This window comes from Cygnus olor, chromosome 2, assembly GCF_009769625.2.
Source record: "Cygnus olor isolate bCygOlo1 chromosome 2, bCygOlo1.pri.v2, whole genome shotgun sequence".
In the NCBI taxonomy this organism is placed as follows: Eukaryota; Metazoa; Chordata; class Aves; order Anseriformes; family Anatidae; genus Cygnus; species Cygnus olor.
The window spans coordinates 125,096,376-125,119,506 of record NC_049170.1 but is presented as its reverse complement, the minus strand read 5'-3'; the positions used below and the strand labels follow the sequence as shown (position 1 = coordinate 125,119,506).

Here is a 23,131-nt window from a genome sequence, read left to right as displayed (position 1 = left end):
TATTGCACAAGTGAAGTAATGGTATCTTGTACAAAAGTTCAAACGGGCTCTTCTGTAAAGCAGAACTAGTCATGCTTTACAGAAAAGTGTTTTCCACATCTACTTTACGTAAATGGTGATCTTGAACCCTTTAACATTGACATGGAGACCCACATGTAAAAACATTTAAACTCCATTCCCATTGCTTGTAATAGTGTCTTTAAATCCAATGTGTGTTGTCTTTGTAATATTTTGTGGTTTTTAAATACACTTAACTAGACATCTAAAAGTTTTAACCTTTGAATTAGCCCTAGTTTTGAGCAGAAATCTCATGAATAATTCCTTCTCATCTAAGAATTGCTGATTTTTTAAATCAAGCATGCCACCAGTTATTCAGCCACCAAATAATTCTGACTGATTTGTGATCCATGTACTGCAGGTTAATACTTTATTGGGGCTATTAAAATTGCTCTGACTTTATTCTTTATTCTTAAATAGTCAGATTTTTTGCCACAACTATATTGGCAGGTTCAGGATCTGATCCATGAAATCAAGAGAAAACTTAGAGGAAGTTTCCTCAGTTTTATGCAAAATGGCAGAATCAAGCCCAAAGTCTTTTCTGATCATGTGAAATTTCTCTTATTCAATAAAGGGAAGTCTTCTGAAGGGTACTTGGGAATAAGGAATCTGTTCTTAAAAGCACAGGGCTTTGAGGAAATGGTAACTCATAGTAACTAACTGACATGAGGTCAGTCTAAGTATTAATGATTTTTTTTTTTTCATTCTTAAGAGCTAATATTGCTTTCTTTTGTGTGCCTTACAAAAGGCTGATTTCCCACCCCCCTACATCAAATCTTGTTCACTCTCAGAGTAATGTTTATAAGCAAAAATGAGTTTAGGAAGCAAAAGTTCTGACACATGTAGAGGGACTATCTGTATCAGAAAAACTTCTTGTGAAGCTGTTTTAAACAAAGATAAAGAGCCAGAGAAAAGCTATCTTTACGGTCTTCTGAAATGACAACTTCATGCCAATCTACTCCATACAGTATTCCCATCTTCTTTGTCTAGTATTCCCATACAGTATTCCCATCTATTCGCTAGTGTTAAATAGTAGTCTTATTTAGCAATTGCCTAAAGCCTAGTACAGTAAACAGCATGTTTCATTCGCTTGTATCAATGATAAAGAGTAATACAAATAGTCTGTTGCAATCTCTGCTAAGAGAAATGGCAAGCACTGTTTTTATATAATTTAATTGTGTTGGCTGTATACAGAGCTTTTCCTGGTTTTCATGCCTGATAATCTGCATTGTGGCTATAATGTATTTTTTTTTCCCCTAAGCCTCTTTTAAAGAAAATACATTAGATAAAATTAGGGGAAAGTAATGCTCATTTTAATACAATGTATGGGTAATCAAGTCTGCTAAAATAAGGATTCAGATAGGTCATATCATCACAGAATATCCCTAGTTGAAAGGGACTCACAAGGATGATGGAGAGCAACTCCCATGGAGGATATTTTTAACATATTGCTAGCTGCAATCCACAGTTTGGAAATTTTATAAAGAGAGCTGTTATTTAGCATCAGATTTTTGGTAATAACTTGTTTTTGATGTTGTTGTTTTCCCCCCTCTCCAATTCAGTCTTTGTTTTTTTGGTGAAATGTACATAAAATTGTATTCTGTCCAACTGGAATATAAACACTGCTGCCTTTGATAAATATCATTAAATACTAGTGAGCTCAATAATGACGTTACTGCCTTCTTTATTTATATCTATAGACATGCACATATGTGTGTGTGTCTATTAAAATCTCAGAGTTGATGACAACAAAGCTCAGTTGATTACAGTCCAGTTCATTTTCTGGTATTGTGTTAATCACACCAGCTGTTCTATACTTCTCGTTATCGTATGGTACACCTGCAGAAAAGCCTACCTCTTTTGTCTCATTTATCTTTTGCTTGAAATAAGCTCTACCCAGAATACAAAGCAAATGCAAATTTCAGCATTTCTTGTCGGTATCAAGAATTTAATACAGTGTGTTATTCACCTAGGAAACATTTCTTTTTCTGCCTTAGCAATTAAGACTCCTGTATTTTACTGACTTGAATAAGGAACAATCCATCACAACTGCACAAAACAGAATCACACTGCTCATTTCTGCCTATCACTGCAAAAATACTTCCTACAATTTCACCATAGATCTTTAAAGTGTATTAAATACTTCGTCACATATATGGAAAGACAGTGTAAGAACTTTCCCCAAACTGCAATGTCTGAATGACTGAGTGAAACAAAAGGAGGAAAATAAATTGCCATACCGGTGAACTCCGCTGTTGCACATAATGACGTGACAAGCTCCAAGCCTGTTGCAGAGTTCAGAAGAAACTGATAGCAATCCAACTCCAGAAGCACTGCAAGCAGTGTATGCACAGGCAGCGGTGCGCTTGGATCGGATAAATGACCCTATGAGTCGGTAAAGTTCATCCAAGCAATTGAGAGGCCTCATCAGCTGCAAAAGGGAAAAAGAAATTTAAACATTTGCTACCAAGAACACGTGAAACACTCTTTTGGAGTAGGTCTTCACAAATACAGGTTGGAACAACAGGGCTGGCTAGCAAAGCCAAAGACAGATTCTGTAACATACATACAGATCACGCGGTCTTCTGTTATGACTGAGGACAACTTTTTCAAACTTTTAAATTCTTACTGTCACTGACTGTTTCATTCTTAGTCCTGCCTACAAAGCTGTTTTTCACTTCTTTAAACTGAACAGATCCATCAGTGCCATTTCCATTAATGGTATTTCCAAAAAAGGGAAACCACAAAGAGACAACCTACAACTGTACAGGAGGGATGCCAAGCCTGGTTAATTGACTCACTGAGACAATCAGCTTATAATTAAGGCACATTATTCTCTACTTATGCAAATGGCTGGTTCCTAACCCTGACTAACAACATGGAAAAAGAAAAATGAACAGGAATGGCAAAACATACTACAAAAGTCAACATTACTGTATGGAAAATAAATAATCCACCTAGAAAAGGCAGCTTCAAGCCTTCAAGAAGGCTGCTCTCAGAAGAAGAGCCTTCAAGAGAAATCTGGCAATGAAAAGTAACATCTCATGGTGCTTCGTGTAAAGGAGAGGTTCACAACATAGTTTTGCAAAGCCCGTAATTCCAAATTCCCTTTCTCTTTATTCCAGAAGCACTTTGAGATTCCAGCAAAACTCCATTAACCAAAGGTTAAGTCTTTTGAAAAAGAGATTCATTCCCTAGAGACATCTTTAACTAAGTAGGGAAACATCAGCCTCACTTTCCGATTTATGGAGGTAACTTCACTCAAAAAAAGCATACAGGTCAAGTAAATCAATTATAACAACCAGCATATTTAAATCTGGGCACAAATAGGTTTAACTTGGTTTACCTCCTATTGATTTAACTTGCATCCATTTAAATTGATTTTAGTTTGTGCCATTTACAAATGCAGAGCTATGAAGAACATAACAGAAGTCATGCCCACGAACTGAGACCATGCACTCACTCTTAGCTTGTTCCAACTACAAAATAAATGCAGTACGTTAAATTAGCATCCCTTGGTTACCTCTGGACTATGAGATGCTTTTAACTCGCCCTTGGCCTTTTTACTAAAATAGATAGGGAACAGGTTTGAGGGTAACAAGCACTCTACATGTAGCTAATTTATCCTGCTGCAGCTGTGACTGTTTAGAAAATTAAATTTCCTGACTCACCATGGAAGGAGAGGCACATGCTCTTCCTCCTCCCCTTCCACGTGGTCCAGCACAGAGCCAAGAAACAGGAGCTATCTGTCCATTAATGATTGTGCTAGATGATACGGTCATAAAATTTTAGTCTGTCATAAAGCTCAGCTGATGATTACTATATTTCTCAAGCCACAGTAACTCAATCACTTTTGCTGTAAGTCAGTGCAGACAAGACCTTAGGAATTTCTATATTTTTCCTTATTGGTCTTCAGTAGGGATATTAACTCTCCAACAAGAGGAGAGAGCATTAAATGAATTTTCATAGCCCCTGGGATCTCTCAGTCACAGAGGTTTAAAGAAAGATGAAAGTATTTGGAGAAAGCTGAAATGAGGAGGTTCAGAAGGAAGCCTTCTGAGCAGGATGCTGAAGGAGTATTTAATTTTTAACAGCAATTCCAATTTTTGGAACAAAAAAATTCTGCCTGCATCTGCCCCCCCCCCAGCCCTTCACCCAACCCTTTGGATGCTCCTGGTGTGATTGCATTGCTCTGACAATGTTGCAAAAAAGAAAAGCTATGGTTCTCCTTCTGAGACACGCTGATGCCCTCCAGCTTCACCTGCGGATACAGAACCACATGGCACCACATACACCTAAAAGAGAGGTGCAACAGAAAGCTTCAAGAGACTTCCTCCTTTCCTTATATCCAAAGCCCCTATAGCTTTGAATTCCATTTTTGAACAGAATAAAGAACACCTCAGGAAAGGATTACAATAACACAGTGTGTAACAGAGTTTAATTAGGCACTTAATATTTTTATTTACCTTATCTATGTAAGCTGCTTTAGATGTTGAATTTGCGGGCAGGTTTGACTTGTCCAGGTAGAATGCTCTGAGAAAACAAACAAAATAATGGGAAGACTGTTAATTCTTTAAACTCACAAACAAAATGTATCTAGGTGACTATTCTTAGACATCATCCTAAGATTGGATTTTTTTTTTTTTTTTAATTCCATAATAAGAGAGGATCAAGAATTAATACAAGGGTAAATAGGCACTAACGCCCTTTCTTTAAATTAATGAGGAACATTTTTCCTTGTCCTGGAGACAAACGTTTCCTCAGCCCTTTGACAGTACAGTGCAAAATTTTAATCCCTAGATAGTACAAAGACTAGTTCTGAAAGTGATTTTCACCAAAACATTCATCTTCATCACTGAAAGGTTTGTGGCAACTGTCTTGATTTTAATAGTGACTTTGGGTAACTTGGCATGTAACCAGTGCCTGAATCTCATGCACTGAAAGTTTTTGTTTGTTTGTTTTTGTCTGTTTGGTTTGGCTTTTTAATATTAGTTGTATATAGCTGCAATAATATCGGAACAGAATCACAGATATGAAACATAGTACTGACATTGAGGAATACATATTCAAGCTCACAATATAAAAAGAAAGAAACAAACAACAACAACAAAAAAGCCCTGTAAGTGGTAAATACACATCATACAAGCAAAATGGTGTTTGCAATATGTGCACTCAGGCATGCATGTGTAAATTTAAAAAACAAAAAATAAAACAAACTGTCTTCCTATACAATTTCTGCATATTTCTTTGCAAAGGAATTGGTGCATGAAAGGAGAAGCTAAAGAAAAATGTAATTTACCTACAGAACGCAAACGTGACAGAGAACGCATTCTTACTGTATCAGGTGTATATACTAGGAAGTAAAGCTTTTCAGCCCACATTTCCCTAGTTTCTTCTATAACCTTTCACTTTTCAATGAATAGTACCATTAAACGTTTCTATAAAATAGACAGAAGCTACCTGCGCTGTTTTAAAAGACAAAGGTGGCTGATGTTTTGTACAGAGGACTTCCATGCTTCCATCCTTCTCTCCTAAAACAGGAAAAGTTCTCTTTATCAACACCAGAGAGAAAGAGCTTTAGCAATGCTAAAGCATGGGAAGCGTGGAGCTCTTCTCCTGTCTCCTTTAACTCAGAAACCCTAGAGGCTTTTTATTTTTCCTGTTTGCCTTACAAGTAAATTAATTGCTCACCACTGATGAATTAACATTAAATGTTCAATAGGCAGAGGAAATATCTTACATATCACAGTGACAAGACCTCAAGACTTGTTCTGTTGTTTGAAAAGCTCCTAAAACTGCTGGGGCCACTGCAAATAGAAACATCGACTGGGACTCCTGACTAGATGAAGCCTCCAGTGAGAATCATGAAACACCTACCCCTGCAGCAGTTCTGGCCAAGGTTAAAAATAAAACACAAGCACACACACAGAGAACCAAAAACAATGAATACGGAACCTTTAAGGGGGGAAAAAAAAAAAAATATTTTCTGGTGGAAACCTCAAGGTATGAATCAGGTCTAGTGCCTGTGCACAAGGAGCAGACCTGGCTAAAGGTCACAGCCAAGTCTTGACCCAGGCTGGAACTGAAATCCAGCTGCCCCGTGGAATGTGGTAACTAAATTTTAACTGTAATAAAAAATGAAAATGATTTTATCCATGAGTGAAGTTATTCACACAGTTTCATATCTGCAAAATAGGGGTGCAGACTGCAAATTTGCACAGCCTTTTACTATTCAACAATCTGAAATAACTGCACTGATTAAAAAAAAAAAAATCCATTCACCTCTAATTCTAGTAGATTTTGCTGTCCATAGTTTTGTAGTGTTGAAAAGCATCTTCCCCCAGCTTTAAGGTATGAATTAATCCCCTTTCAAAGCACAGCAAAGAAAACTAATCTAGTTCTGTTATTCCATTAAGCCTGTGTACAATCCAGAATGTACTCTGTGTCAGAGGAAGCTGGAGACTATTGGAAGGAAAAGAGGTTTGCAGAGAAAATTACTCATAAATCACTACGAGTGGCCACAGCACATAAAAGCTACCTCAGCAGCAACACGCCAACCTTTTCCTTTGTTAACAAAGCTAAAAACCAAAGCATCATCCTGCTATCCACTGGACATTATCAGACTAAAAGCCTCTACTGTTTTTTCCTGCTACGTTACAGGAAAATGTGCTTCATTCAGAGTCTGTTCAGCACTTCCATTCTCTTTGGGCTATTATTTCAGCAAATTCAGCTGCATTAAATGAAACCAAAAACCAAATACAGCACAGTACACACATTAATGGAGTACATGGAAAATAATCAACTCAGGGTACAGAATGAAGCAACACAGACACTAGAATAGGATATACAATTATAGGAATTACTATATTAATTCAGTCAGTTATTCATTAACCTAAAGAACAAACAAAAATCAGCTATACACAACATTAATTTTAAATATCAAAATATCCTGTTACCAATGAAACTATTCCCCTCACACAATCAGATAGCACTCCCAGATGTTCCTCAAGTGCTTTATTTTTATTGCTTTTCATAAAAACTGTCTTCAGTATTTTACAGAACATGACAAACTGTGGACAGCATATAAATTTCCAGAGCACTTCACTTAATTACCAAATGCTTGTTAAGGTCCTTAATCATATTTTATGGGAAAAGTTAATGGCAATCTTGGCACGATGCCCAATTTGGACAATATTTTCTAATCCATTTGAAATGATCAAGAATGAAATCATAGTTCTTTGTCTGCAATTGTGATGCTGGTTTTGCTACTAAAAGCCTTACCATTTCTCTAAGTTGTAGTAGAAAAGCCTTTCTTTAAAAGAGAAGAGAAAAAAAAGGTAAAAACAAAACAACAAAAAAAAACAAAACAATAAGCATTATAACAACAGGGGATTATTGCTATGTTCCAATTTTAAAGACATTTCCTATGTAAAAATGTCAAATAAAGGGACAAATATCTCAGGGAAAACTTACTATGGATTGAGGTACTAAACATCTTAGGGTTCAAAAAGAAAAACACTATCACCAAATGATTCTTTTTTTTTTTTTTTTTCTCCTTTTTTCCAGAAATTCTCCTGGAACCTCCATACAAAGGAGACGCTGAAGTATTGTTGTTTTTCCTAGGGAAGCATTTTACAGGACAGCCTACAAAAATGATCTGGACACATAAAAGCTTGAAAATTTGAAAAATTGAAAACAAAAGCCCAAGGAGGCTTGACAACTGTATTTGACATATGCATTTGTGAGAACTTTGCACATTCAAATAATTCAAGAAAAGCCAAGTTTCTAGACTTACTCTCAGACTGTTGCTCTAGGAAGCCCCTAGAGTTATCCTATCTGTCAATCATCCTGTCTTTGAAATATAAGAATAGCAAAGAAGTAATTGGGGGCAGAGCGGAGATAATTGGATTAAACAGCATTAAATAAAGTCAAGTTGGGCTGCTTTGCTGCTTTTACAACAAAGAATTGTCTTTTATACTGTCTTCATAACTGTGGCATACATATACAGAAATTTATACTGCCTTCAAAAGGAGGATGGAAATATCAGAGAATCACAGAATTGTAGGGGTTGGAAGGGACCTCCAGAGATCATTGGGTCCAACCCCCCAAAATATATTTGAATGCTACTTGATTTTCAGCCCCTTGGTCACAAGTTATTCAAGAAGCATGGTCAACAACATGGCAAAGAACACATCAATACAGAGGAGCAGACTTGGGGAGTGTTGGAATTGGTGTCCATTAGTTTTCTTCTTCAGCTCCATATATATGTCTGTGACATAATTAATATCTCTCTGTATATGCACATAAATACACACACACCTATTTCTTTAATAAAAAAATAAAATATATATATATATATTCTGTCATCTCATTGTTAATTATAGATGCATCCAGGTGTATAGCATGCATATATATGTGTGTTCAAACATTTAGAAGCATATCTATTTTTATATATACGTGTGTTTGTGTGTATATATACACATGCTTCCAAACTCAACTGTTTCTGTTGTATCAAGTACCCACTGCAGAAAATGATCTGCTGCCAGAGCAAACAAATGGCAATCGTCACATGTTCTTTCTAATAAATGGTAAATCTCAATAAATGATAAATTACCCAGTATATCTACACTTTAAACCCACACAAAGAGGTAGTGATTTTAAGCCATTTACTTGAAACCATGCATCTGAAAATATATTTTACAAATCTTCAGCTTGCAACAGTTGATACCTTGCAATGACGGAGACTGTTTAAACTGACAGTTACTTCAACACAGCATGATTCCTCCACATTTTACTAGTGTTTCTACAGTAGTTTGCAGTATTTCTGTTTCTCTATTCATGCTACAAGTCCAGAAGAAATAAAACTGTAATATTCTATCCCTATTTAGGTGCACAAGACGGGAATAGTTTTCATACACAGATAATACATTAAGATAACTCTACCAATTAAAGTCTCAGCATACTGCGTTACTCCACAGAAGTTTGTACATATGAACAATCAGACAGCACAACACACAAGGACTTCCCACGTTCCATGTTATACATGCCTAGAAAAATATGTATTTCAGCAAAAAGGGCAATGTAACAAGGCTCTGGTCTCAGGATAAAATAAGATCATGGATGTAAAGGAGATTCTAACCCTAATGTCTTAATGATACAATCCTGTGTACAGTATTATTAGGGGTTAGAGAAACGTTTAATTATTAGAAAAAATCTTCACAACAGTTTCGCAATTTTAAATTCCGAAACAGCATACATAGCAGTATTCTCACCATTCACAACTACTACTACGCAACCTGAAACACAAAACAGGAAATTTTAACACCGTGTGGCTCTGAAATTACCTTGGGTAATTCATATATTTGATGTGTAAGCCCCTCCTGGGTAACCCAGTATGCCAAGCCTCCTGCCATCTGTCTACTTCCTGGATCACTTGAAACTATCCTGTTTTACTAAGTGAAAGGGAATTTCTTGGGCCACAAACCACTTACAGCTGCCTTTCTGCCTCTCCCATTATTTTCCTAACTGCCAATTCCACACTGAACACATTAGTACTAACTAATTGCTTCCACACTTGCCTATCACAGAGTGTATTTCCCCTTATTGGCTCATGATATTCCAGACATGGAATATACTGTTAAAATGATAACATGACACATAGTCATAGGATGGTCAGCATTTCTATTACAGCTGTAGTCTTGGATTCATATCAGTAATCAGAAGTGAAAGAAAAGGCTTTACCTCTGACCACTGTAGATATACTTTCTCTACATTTGCAGAGGATAAAGAAAACAGAATGAACAAGATGTCCACCTCAGTGAGCAAAGACTCAGTGTATGTATGGGTCATTGAGGTTTTTTAGTGTAATCTGTCAAGATACATAATTTTCAATTTCAGAACACTATGTATAAAAAATACTGATCATACTTTGTCAAAAGTCTGAAGATACAATGAATTTACACTCACACAAAGAGTATATAACTGGAAGAGAAAAAAAACACAAATCTAAATTCAAGCCAGCTGGGTATATCTTTTAGATCAGCAAGACAATTTAATTTACTTTGTCCAGCATCTTTCTATTCACTCTGGTCTTGCTTCACTTAGATGCAATGAATCTCAATTTCTGTTCTACCTAAAATGTTTCTCATTATGTTTGTCAGGAGACGAATTTAGCTATTATTTCCTTGTTATGTCCTTCAGAGTGAATGCTTAATTTTCAATCTTTCCTTCATAACGATTTTGCATTTAGAGAGAGTTCAGCCACAAACATCTAGTTCATTTAGAACCACGTCTTAAAATTCTAAGAGGCATCAGATTTCCACTTTTTATAGTCATATAAACTACATGATAAATTAGTGTATATAGCATTGCAGTCTAGTTTTACTGTTGCATTTTTAAACACAATGCAACATACCAAATACCTGGTATTAAAAACCAGAAAATAGTATTTCACCTACTTCATAAATATCCCACTGAACTAAAAAGAGAATATTTTAATGGAATCACTCTCTGAAACCTGTAAATCTGCTCAGGTTACTAATTTCTGAATTTGATGGCAATAACGAAAATTGTAAATGAGCAAATCAGATAAACATGGGGGAAAGGAGAGTAAGACTAAAATCAAAGGACAATAGTGGGATGACAACAAACAGCATAAGCTTCCTAACTGCATGAGCAATTTGGTTTGGAGAAGTTCTGCACTGGAAACAGGGGTGAAGAAATCTGCCAGTTTTACGATGGGCTTTAATGCATTACTTACAGGGTTTGATATATGATCTTGTCTTTGCGATAATGCAGGCATGGATCTGTAAATTCGTTCCAGAAACAACCCCTTTCTCTCACTGTAATTAACTATCTCTAAGTGGGTATGTCCTTTATGTCATTTTTACCAAAGTAACTATTAGAGAATTTTACTTCAGCCTGAAGCCATGAGTGCCATCACGTCTGTTTTCTGCCTTGACTAAATTATACAGGATACAGAAAACATCATCTTGCCAAGAAGCCTGCAGCTTGAGAAGCTGCTGAGCGCATATACATGCGCATATAAATAAAAAGAAGTTATATTCCACAGACATATTTTTTTCCATGCTCAAAGAAATTCTACGGGCAGAAATAGTTTCCTTGTCTTTAGAAAAGAATTCAAAAATAACAATATTAAAACCTCATGGATTATAACAAGATATCCCTGAATAAAGGATTAAATTAAATTTGCCATCATTCTGCGGAAGGCAACCTATGCCATAAAATAGGTACAGGAGGCTTTAGAAAGAGAAACAGTTTGAAGTTATGTTGTAAATGAAACACTTTAAAATGACAAATATTACGTTCAATGTAATCAGATGTTCAATGTAATGAGGGTAGTTAGCTAAATCATTTGTCATTAGATTCACTGATTATAATTGCTTCCTTAGTATAACAGACTTGCATTTACCTCCTAAAATTATATCAAAGGGAGCAGCAACATAGGATAAAGGAAAGAAGAAAAAAAGGTCTTTTCCCTATACTGCTTGCTTTAATTTTTCTTCTGCTATGGCTGTACAGCAGGCCACAAAAGTAGCTGCCAATAATGCTGGACACAGCTGACTTCAAAGAATTGTTCCAAATCACACAGAATGGTAGGCAGGAAGGAAAGAATGCTTTTTTCAGGCCTTTTTTGTCTGTTGATGCACAGGCGAGTTAATTACTACACAGTGGTAATTATCACCCACGCCAGTGGTGAGGATGGATAGCAATCCTCAGCTGCCTTTCCTGCAGCACAATCTTATCTTTGGAGTGAAGAACTGGGTCATCATATAGTCAGCGAAGTCACAAGAAAGTGCCATGCTGGGGATAAAAGAAAAGATAAAATAAAAGGAGGCAGAGCTCTCCGAACCTCACCTTCATCTATTCCCTTGATCATTCCTCTCTGAATCTTCCCAATTCAAGCCACCATATTATTGGGAACCAAACCTCTAAAGCGTTTAGATATCTAAATATAAGCATAGGTGCTAAAGACACAATAAAATGCCTATTAATCTAATAGCCAATGATTGCACTAATTTCTCATCAGCTAAAAATTAGCGGCATAGACAATTCAGAACCCAAATGAGTATAGCGATAAGACACCTAAATTCCACTATGGTTTGCTCTTGGTATCAACAGCATGCTGTGGAGCATACTGCAGCCACCTCACATAGTTGGTATAGCCATGGCCCTGCACCCCCCTGAATGACCTGTGCCCCCAGCATCCCTTCCATCTTTTACATACATCACTCGTGCGCACAGACCTGGCCCAGAAAAAGCTCTTAAGAACAGATGTTCCTGGACTTTTCTGATTACGAAGCTGACCAAGAGTACCTGTGGAAAAGTACATTTTAATAGAAAGCTGAAGGAGGGACCCACATTTTTCTCAAAAAGATCATTTACAATGAAAGAAAAGATTAATCTGATCTGCCTGATAAAAAATGTCAAATATTTATGAAGAAGGAAAGACTGGAAGAGCAAGCTTCATTACTACTGGAAGGCCCATCCTAGGCCATCAAGCTCAAACCTCTGACACCTCAAACAAACATTTTCTCGGTTCTCATTCCTATACTCACCAATGTCCATTCTAAAACCATCTTACTTACTCTAGGAAGCTAATCCAAAACCTGATTCTTCCAAGGGTAAAAACAGTTCTCATATCCAACTAAAGGTTATATCTTAAAGCCACTGCTCAGTCCAAAGATTGGCTGAGTTATGGTCATTCAGCTGACCTCTATGTCAGGTTTGTCCCAGCTTCTAACAGGTCTGCATTGTAACCAAACTTTTGGTCCCAGTAATGACTATATGACTTATTTCTATGCAATGTAGTAATAAATACCATAATGAATCATACCATGCAGGAAAGAGACCTTTACCAAATATAAAAATCATATTCATAGTGTATATAATGGACATTGTGTATATAGTGTATAATGGACATAATGTATTTTAATTAAATAATTCTTAAAAGAGTAATATTTCAAAAATGATAAATTAAGTTTTCCCTCATGCTTTTACAATCATGTATGATTCAAGATGTGCAGAAGAAGATTTAACTCAACCAAGCATTCCAAGTAATTATATTGCATTCATGAATTATCATTATTCCTATCATCATGTGTTGTAGTTAAGAATTCAAATACCATTGTTCATTGTTCCCTGCTGAAGAGAAACGGTCTCTCATATCTGTAAAAGCAAAACGACTTATTCAAGATGGAAAAAAAGCTATTTGAATGACAGGGAGTAGCAAAGGAGAAAGATGGAGGAAAGCAAGAGGAGGCGGGAGAATGCAGAACATAGCCAGTTAACATCAGCCTCTGTACAGGTCAAATGCACAGGTTCTTTCCAGTCCTCTTCTAAATTAGAAGACAACTGTAGAGCTATCAAACACACAGTAATAAAGATCTTTAAAAATCTTTGCTGACTTAATTACTTTCACTTGGTTGTACTGCATGTTTCCCCATTAGCAAACAGTTTAATAAGGTTAAATTTACAATGCTGGCACTTACCAGCATCAGTGTAACTTGAAAATACAGTTTGAGTATAACCTTTTTTCTTTATGAGTGTCAGAGAAGCAGAAAAGGTGAACTATAAAAATAAATGCAATCTGGCTGACTGTGAAAAAGAAATCGAGCACCATTAAGAATAATTATTGGCCAGATGCTGAAAATTTCCCTGCAGTTTCAGAAATTTCATAAACTGGTTTGTTTCTAAAATAACATCATATTCAGAAAAAGGACTTCCTACATATTGCAGGGGTAAGGGATGTTGCCTCAGGAATTGTAGAAAAACTCAACTCTTAGCTGTCCTTAGAATGAAAATTCCCCTATATAATTCATTAGATTCAAACAGTTAGGGGTTAGTCAGTTACGGAAGGTGGAAGAATGTTCTCTTCATTCTGTATGTAACAAATTCTAAAACTGGTTTTCAACTTTCATGCATTTTCATGAAAATGATAATCTTGTGATTAATATTTTGTAGTTGATGTAGTATTTTCCAAAGCCCCAAAGCAAGAACCACAAAGACAAGTTCTTATGACTGCTCAAATGAGTGTCAAGAAGGACAATTTTGCACCTGGATTTATTATATCACTTCTGATACTGTGGAAAAGCTGGTCACAGTTCCTTAGTAATTAATGATTTTTGCAAGAATAGCTAGGATTCAGGGTTTTTTTACTTGAAGGATAAATGCTATCCTTCTTGAAATCCACTGTAAATCTACTAATGTATCTCTTAATTCATTCAAATAAATAATTTGTAAATGAACTCTGAGGTGTTCATCAGTGTCAATTCCACCCCCCCCCCCCCAAAAAAAAAAAAAGCATTGCACTCCTCAAAAATGTTTTATGTACTCATTCTTAACAAGTCTTGACTTACAATTTACGAATTATCTAAGCAAGGGTACCTCACATTTATTAATTTTATTGTCCCACTTGAGTCCATCACAAGTCAGACTAACGTTTCATTGCCAATGGGAACATACACAACCAAAACGGTCTCCTCTGGTTCACAATATGAAAATACTATTATTCAAATTAGTCACCGATAAGAGAAGCTGAACTTGCATTAAGAGTTCTCATCAATGGATTATTCAGCTGCAATGTCATGACCAGCCAGTGGATTCATTCCCACTAGTCCCCCTCCTCTTCTCCCACCAAGTCTACTTTTTCCTCTGTTGTTGCTCCCCATTTGCTTTCTGCTGCTGTATCAATGAAAAGATTGTAAGATGGTCATCAGACAATCATTTCAGAAGCAGCAATGTATTCTGTTTCTACAGAGAAAGAACGTTTTATGGATTGTGTCTTGAATGACTTATTTAATTACTGATTAGGTGGTTCTACATAGAGGATTTCTTCCACATGAAGAGTTTAATCCAGTGTTATTGCATATGCATATGTTTCCAGGGAGTATTCAATTTCACTTTTATGTTTTTCTTTGGAGCAATTATCCAAATGTTAATAGCTTTTGCTGCTGTAGTTACTTTATTAGATTCTCCTGTCCAAACACCTACACAGGCTAGCAAATGGCAGAACAAGAACAAAGCATCTGCTTTTCTGTTTTTCCTTTTCTCTTCACATTATGTCAGTGAATTCCTGAAGCTGCTTGTGCCTCATTTAAGAAACTGGTAGAGCTCACCAGAAAACAAATGCAGAGATCAATTACTGAATGTTCTCATCAGACATTAGAAGGCTGTAACAAATCCGTATTTTTCCTGTTCTTTAGACTGGACAGAGCTACCATTGGTAATTTTTGTTGAATGCTAACTTTTTCATAGTATCTTTTAGCAAAACTAGGCCTTGGAGGTTAGCAACTGGTCATACCTGTGAGTCAAAATACCAGTGCTGTATCTCATTAGATCCACAGAATGAGTGAAGGTCCTAACCAGAACACATGATGGTAAACAGGGTCAAGGAACACTGAAACAATGTCAGGAAGAATTTTTAGGATTTTTATGGGGGCCAAATCAGACCTATTCACAGAAAAAAAAAAAAAGACAAAAATTTTTGCCTTGCACATCTGAGGGAAAACTTTCCAATGCTAGTTCACCTATGCCAAACACTGCCATGACCAAAGTTTTCTGTAAAACTTGTCACATAAAATTCGTGAAATAAATACTTAAGAGGAACCTTTTTTTTTTTTTTTCTTTCTCTCTAAACAGTAAGGACTAACAAAAAAAAGTGGAAAACAGAATAAATAAATAAATACTACATTTGCCATTAGGATAGAATTGCAGTGACACAGATGGATCAAAGAAAGTAAATATACACTATTCACTGAATACAACTGGCTTTAAAATTGCTTTTGCTACAATATTGCTTGGATTAAAGCAGAATTTAGAAAGTCCACTGCTCTGATAAAATATTAGAGAAATATATTTGCAAAATCTATGAAGAAAATGTCCCAAAGACAGGAGTCGATCAACAGGTAAAGGAATTGGAAAAATAATATTGAGACTTTCACTTGTATGCTTGTCCCCACCTAGATACACTTAGATAGGATAAGGAAATATCCTCCTTCCTCCTCTTTCATTTTCTTTGCTGTCCTTCAGCTCTTTTTATTTCCTATTCTCTGTTGTTTTTAACATGTCTAGCCAAATGGTACTATTTCCATCCAATTCAGGGATTTAAAAAGTGAAAAGATGTGATGTTACATTTACACCTATTTTTCTTCAATTCGTGTATATAAGTATATTTAAACAGGTGTTTTCTACAGATACAATGAGGTGCAAGAGTGGTCTAGGTACACACCGTCATTATTTTACTTCCTAACTAATAGATTAGTACACCAGAAATTCTGTCTTTATGTGCAACTTCTTAATTAATTATTTACTAAAATACACACCTGCATAATCGTTACATATACTGGGAAGTACATACTCTGTAATCCATACCTGAAGCTGATGCAAATACCCAGAAACGTTCTTATTCCCATTAGTACTGGTAACAAACCATTTTCAGCTTTGAGGGAAACAGCACTATTTTATAAGTCCTATTCTGTAGAAATCATGTAAGTATGATCCAAAAAGTCGGATCATAGTATTTAGAGATTCTGGTACACCAGTTGTGATCATGTAGATGTTTCCGTTGTTATATGCATTAGTAAAACAACCCTGAGGCAATTACAGCTATAATTTTCACAGGAAAATGATTTAGGAAAGAATATTATTTTACTTTTTTTTTCAATGAAATCTTAACAGTGCAGAAATCAAAAAAGTCAGAACCATGAGTCTTGGATCTTTTTCAATGAAGCAACAAAAACAACCACTATACAATGCACTTTAGTTTAAATATGCATCTTAGAAACTGGGTCAAAAAGCTGAACTTGGTAAGGTAATCTCAGGAACGTTGGTTTATTACCCACCGTAGTTTCTGGTTATACTGCTTTACTTTTTCTAGTGATGCTGCATTTATCTGAGCTTGAAATTCTTCTACTGAAACACTGTCTCTGTAGTAATATCCTTCCATGCTTTCCAATGCTATGAAAAGAGAAAGAAGAACACAGAAGAGAAAAATCAGTATTAAACATTTATTATTCACCTTCTTTGTAGCTTTGTTCACAGACTAGTCTATTACTTTTAAGCCTTGAAGCTGTAACCCCCATGGATTGCTGACCTGTTTTTATATGTCATCGAATTCATACAGATCTCCTTAAGATTTCACTAACAAGAAAAATTATATTTCTGGCCCTGTGGAAAATATAGTTGTTCTAATTAAAGTACTCCTGCCCCTTGAATATAAATGTGTTTTTTAGTTCTGATATATATACTGAAAAAAAGCGGTAGAAGAAAGAAAGGATTAATATGCAGATACTTTCATGGAGGGAGACCTAAAAACTTCTTATGAAGCCTGATTTTGGGATATGGAGCACTTAAAACCCTAGATATTTCCACTGATAATCTGAATGTCTTCTTCTGGATTAAGTAAAGTAAATTTCTCTGGATCTCTGAAATTGCCCTATAAGCTCCTTTGCAGGGATCAGGTATGTCTCTATAGATGGAATCCTTGTCCATCTTTGTTGTATCCACTTGAAAAAAACAAGGATGAATATTGCTACAAGAATTCAGGAACCAAAAAAAGACTTCCAGCATAGGTCACTGTCCTTCTCATACAACCATTACAAAGAAATTAAAAGGAGCAAAAAAGGAATGCACAACCTTCCATTTTGGCATGTTCTTCCCAACAATACTTTTCAAACAAAAACAAACAAGCAAAAAAACAAGAACACCCCACCCCTCCTTTAAATTAGATACTTGGGGAAGTTCAATCTTTTCTTTAGCTAAGCCACATCAAATGTTTGAAAAGTCTCAAACAAATTTGAACCTCAAAAATCAAGATCTTCATATAACAAGAGCTTGTTAAGAGATTAACCTTATTATAACATAAAACACAGGCTCTTGGTGATATACATGTTTGGGGGAGGACCATTAAAGATTTTACAATTAGGAACATTGCTACTTTAATAATCCATACTCATTCTAAGAATTCATCACCCTATCGGAAAATGCACGCAATAAGCAGATCTCCGATGGAAACATTCTGCAGTCTTACAGCTTCAGCTGCACACAGAATATTAATTCTGCTTGTACTGCTTAATATGACCAGTTAATACATAATTCATTCAGTGTGAAAGAACATGCAAATTGCACTCCCCTTCGGTGTTTTCAAAGCTTGTAATTCTGCTTCTGTGCAAAAATATTAAATTTCAACAGAAAGACTTCTTAACTTCCTTGATGCTTTACCACACCAAAAACAAACCATGCAGAAATATCCACAGAACTCTCTAATACCACGTTACTGCACACTTAGAGCTGATTATCTGTACGTCTTGTTTTACCTGCATAAACTTGATTTTATCCAGTTAGATCACCCATGTGAGAAACTCAGTCGTCTCTCAGGACTGACTGGGGCACAGAGTTCTGCTTCTACCAGCACTATGGGGGCCATGCTCATGGTTGCTGGCAGGGAATCTCATAGTGTACACTCTAACTCTCCCATTTTTTAAAGGATTTCATGCATTTCTAGCTAATATATTAGAAAGCTCTCTTGTAAGGCAAGCTTTCCTTACAAACTGAAACATGCATTCCACAGTATTCTTCAATCAATATTAGGATATTATGGTCTGGATGCACAGACAAATGAATGGAAAAAAAATGGATGGATGGGAAGGCTTAAAGTATAGTAGGTAACGGGACATGCTTTGCACCAAGAGGGCCATAACAAGCAGAACACCATAATGATCTATATTGTTCAGTATCTTCATCACTGATCCAGAGGAGGTGACAAAGTGCACTTCTGTCACGTTTTTAGCTGAAACCAAAGTGGGGGATGCAGTGTATATACACAATTGCAGGGCCACCTAGAGGGGGACCTAGACAGGCTGGAGGAGTTGCCCAACAAGAACAATGTGAAACGGAACAAGACAAATGTCAAGTCTTGTATCTGGGAACATACAGCCTCAGAAGAACCTGGGAGTCAACAAACCCAACATGAGTCTGCAGTGCCCTAGCAAAAAAAGAAGAGCAAGAGCATCCTGAGTTGTATTAACAGAACCATAGTCAGTAGACTGACAGAAGTACTTATCCTTACTTTACTTAGCACTCTTTAGATAGCATCTCGAATACCGCATCCAGTTTTGGGCCCCACGATACAAGAAAGCTGTTGATCAACTGGAGAGAGTTCAGTAGAGTGCCACCAAGACGGTCATGGCCTGGAACCTTATGAGGAGAGGCTAGGGAACCTCAGCTTGTTCAGCCTGTAATCGATGGCTTTGGTGACCTACCTGCCACCTACCTAGACTTAGTTAAGAGGAGGTCAAGAAAAAGACAGTGCCAAGCTCTTTACAAAGGTGCAAGGTTGCAGAACAAGAGACAATGGACATAAATTGGAACAAGAGAGGCTGTAACTGGATAGAAAGGAAACACTTTTTCATGACAAGGGCAAATAGAGGAACACGCTCCCCAAGTGGTTGCTCGATCTCTGTTCTTGTTTAGAGATCTTACTTGAAAAAACCCTGAGCAACCTGGTCTGATCTCACAGCTGACCCTTCTGTGAGCAGGTCCTCCAGGACCTCAAGAACTCTCAAGGTCTCTTTCAACCTGAATTATTCAATTATTCTATGAAAAACTAAAACATAAAAAAGAGCTTATATTATCAAAAGACTAAAGAGGAATTTTCAATAAATTGAATTTCAATTTTAAATAAAGTATATTTTAATTAAGCTTATTTATTGCTGAGATCACAATTCTAATGTAGTAAACAGAGAATTCTGAATGCCAAGAGCTGTCAACATTCTCAGACCCCAAATACTGTAAATCAGGACCCTTTTGAATGTATGGATTTAAGCATATGTTTGTACAAAACTATTCTTACAAGTGGAAAGATACATAATATAGCCTGGATAAACACTAAAACTATAAAAATGCCTGCAATCGCAATCCTGCAAATATATAGGCATGCTTAATTTTAGGCATGGAACTATGCAACACAGAATAAAACAACACAGAAACTAGCTTGTTCGCTTGACAAACTATTCCACAACCACAATTTTCTAAATGTTCAATTGAAAGCATCATAAACCATTGTATTTTTTTAGGCAGAAAATAGCTTAGCTGTGTTAAGCTTGGAAAGCAAGAATTGACTTCACAGGGGAACTTGCAGAAGATTTCTATACTCAAAGCTAATAAATTTCAGTTAAACATGGGGATCTACTGAGTTAGTTTGATGGCAACTCATCCAAACCTCACAGGAATGAAGTAAAAACAATAATCTCAATACATTCATTAGTAAGGGAAAAATATATATATATTTAAACACTAGGATTTAACTTCTTATCTACCAGGACTTCTAATTCTTGGATTCTAATGGACTATTTTGATGGAAGACAGTTGATAATTAAAGAAATCTGGTATCAGAAAAAAAGAAGATGACTTTCCCATTACTGAAAATTATTAAACAGATGTGACACTTCAATGAATCTTTGCCCTTTTCCTTTAGCTCACTGCAAAGTTTCTAATACTAGGACACAAATATTTTGGGCACTCTAGAAACAAAGGAAAAAAAATCTGCAGAAGAAAGTCTCAAGCACACTGAATCCCTGTCCCCAGTCCTGTGAATCTAAATGAACAGGTATTTCCAAGATTTTGTCTGAACCAAGGTATTTTTTATTCTCTTCCATATGCCTCTTTGTCTGCTTTCCAGAAACATTACTGATGCTCATTGTTCTCATTTCCCTCTATGACTGAACTCAATCCCTTCAAAAGAAATCCACTGAAGTCTGTCCTTTTTAGTTTATTTAAAAGTCAAGATTCAGGGATCTTATTAAAAAAAAATGTGGGTTAGATTTACAGTAAGTTCTGTTATCTCTTCATGTATCTTACTGTTCATGATTTCCTTTTACATCCTCCTAACTTATCAACCCTCCTTGAAATCTTCATTTGTATGTCTTCTGCCTGGTCCGTATGGACCCTGGAAGCCTTTTGCAAGTTACAGAGTACCGTCAGCTCCTTCTGAAATGAACGGCAGCTCAAGGCAATCAGCATCTTGCATTTACCATTTCAGTGAATCAAATTCCATGTTCTTGATGACTGTAATGGCACTGGAGCTAATGCAGGCTGCCTGCAATTTATGAACAGTCTGAGCATCAGTGCCACCATTCATCACTTCAGTAATGTTTGCAGTCTCATAACTACAAAAGCCTGAAAAAGTTATTTAAGTCTTCAATACATTTTAAAGAGACATAATTCTCAGGGGATAATAATTTAATCTGTACATTTGAAGTAACAGGAAAAGGTTACTACAGCATTTGGATTGCAAAATACTTTAAAAAGCAAGTTTCATGATCTGACTATCATCCACTAATAACCAAAAGAACAAAACAATACCGATGAAAGAGCATTCATTTTTTGGTGTTGGAATCATATAACAAGTATAAAATTAGAAATACATATCTGTATATCTATTTTTCACCACAAAACTCATCATTTCTTAAATTCAGTTTAATTCTAAATTCTCGATAAGTGCCCATATTAAACAACTCATTTAAATACAAGAATTATGTGCTTATAGTTACAAAGGATTTAAATTAGAGTAAGTAGTGCTTTAGAAATTTAAGTACTATTTGAAAGAATTGGAAAAAAATAACAAATCAAGTTACCTTGTGAAAAAAGTACTGGGTGGATTTTAAACCCCCCTCCATTCTTCAGTCTTTGAGGAAGCTGTTCAAAATGGTAACTATCAAGGTAGAAATAAACCTTCAGAGTTTGCCGGCTTCCTTCTGCTTGGTATGTGATTGGAACATCTAAGAATAAAGTCAGTGTTACTATTTCATTAAAATCAATGACATGTCCTTTCCCATAAACTGTTGCACCCAAAATTCACATGATTAGATAAAATCTCCCCAGTCATAAAATGAGTATGTGCAGTATTTTACATTTTACTCAGTGCTGCTGCGGTCACTTTTGGCCTATCCATTTTCAGGAGGTAGAAAAACAACATAAATCAGTGGCTGTCATCTTTGACTGCCTGTCAATGACAGCAAAAATACTAAGCAAATAATGTAAGCTGGCAACATCCTACATTGATTTCTCTGTAAATCTGAAGAAACATCTATGTGCAGCACGTGGTTTGAAACCACTGGAAGGATGGCTAGAGCCATATTTCATATGCCTTCCTGGGGTGCATGATGTATAAGGTCAGTGTGACATATACCGCTATCCTCTCCACAGAGTCAGCATCTCTTCAGATTTGTGTGGGATAGAGCACAAGTTAAAGTACAGTACTCAACAGCATGCTCATTAAAGCATTATTAAAATCAGAACTCAACAGAGAAAACAATTGTAATTTGATAGAATATAAAAAACTGTAAGAATGCACTACATTATACTTCGAGAAACTAGATGTCATAATATGTCAATTTCTGTAGAGTTCAGTGCAACTAACAGTATCATTCTGCAATTACAGAGAACCCCCAGCATACATTTTGCGTATTATGCAAGGTGCTTAACACGTAATGATCACTAGCAAAAGTTGATGAAAATTTTCCATTTAGCTAAATCTCTCAGAGGAAGTCCATTTAATTCAATTTATGTCTTTTTCCATATTTCCTGTTTAAGTATCATTTCCACGAATAAGTCTCCAAGTTGAAAACAGTAAAACATTTAGCAATTTGCATTAATAATCTTATGTAGTTTTTATAGTGTGCATAAATTACTTTGTACCTAAATGGAAAGTATTTTACAGGAACATTTTTCACTATTTTTGGTAATAAAATACATTTTTTCTTGCAATCATTATACGGAATCATAAATGGAAAAAAAATGTCATTGAAAATTCCTTGTCTTCTGAAACCACACTCAAGATGATTGTGGCAGCAGCACTTAAGCTAAAAGGAAACAGAGTTTATCACAATCCTAGAACACGCGGACTTCCCATTTATCTCTATTTTAGCAATGACACTTCAGTCAGGAGACACAGCAATTAGAACAGTTTATGACAAAGGTATATGGTTAACTCCCCATCAGAAAGTTCTCCCGTAACTCCAGTTCCATGTTGTTACCCAGCTTGGCAGGGCTTCCT

The 23,131-nt window shown here is 36.0% G+C and overlaps 1 protein-coding gene across 1 annotated transcript in view; it reads right to left on the bottom strand.

Annotated features, from left to right (window-relative positions):
- LOC121064414 (phosphatidylinositol 3,4,5-trisphosphate-dependent Rac exchanger 2 protein) overlaps positions 1–23,131 on the bottom strand; it is a 127,337-nt gene that overhangs the window by 24,002 nt on the left and 80,204 nt on the right. The window contains exons 32-35 of the mRNA XM_040545854.1: positions 21,711–21,854; positions 16,920–17,034; positions 4,524–4,590; positions 2,298–2,488 (exon numbers count right to left, since the gene is read on the bottom strand). Of these exons, the coding sequence (XP_040401788.1) occupies positions 2,298–2,488; positions 4,524–4,590; positions 16,920–17,034; positions 21,711–21,854 (517 nt within the window). The remainder of the gene's footprint in view (positions 1–2,297; positions 2,489–4,523; positions 4,591–16,919; positions 17,035–21,710; positions 21,855–23,131) is intronic.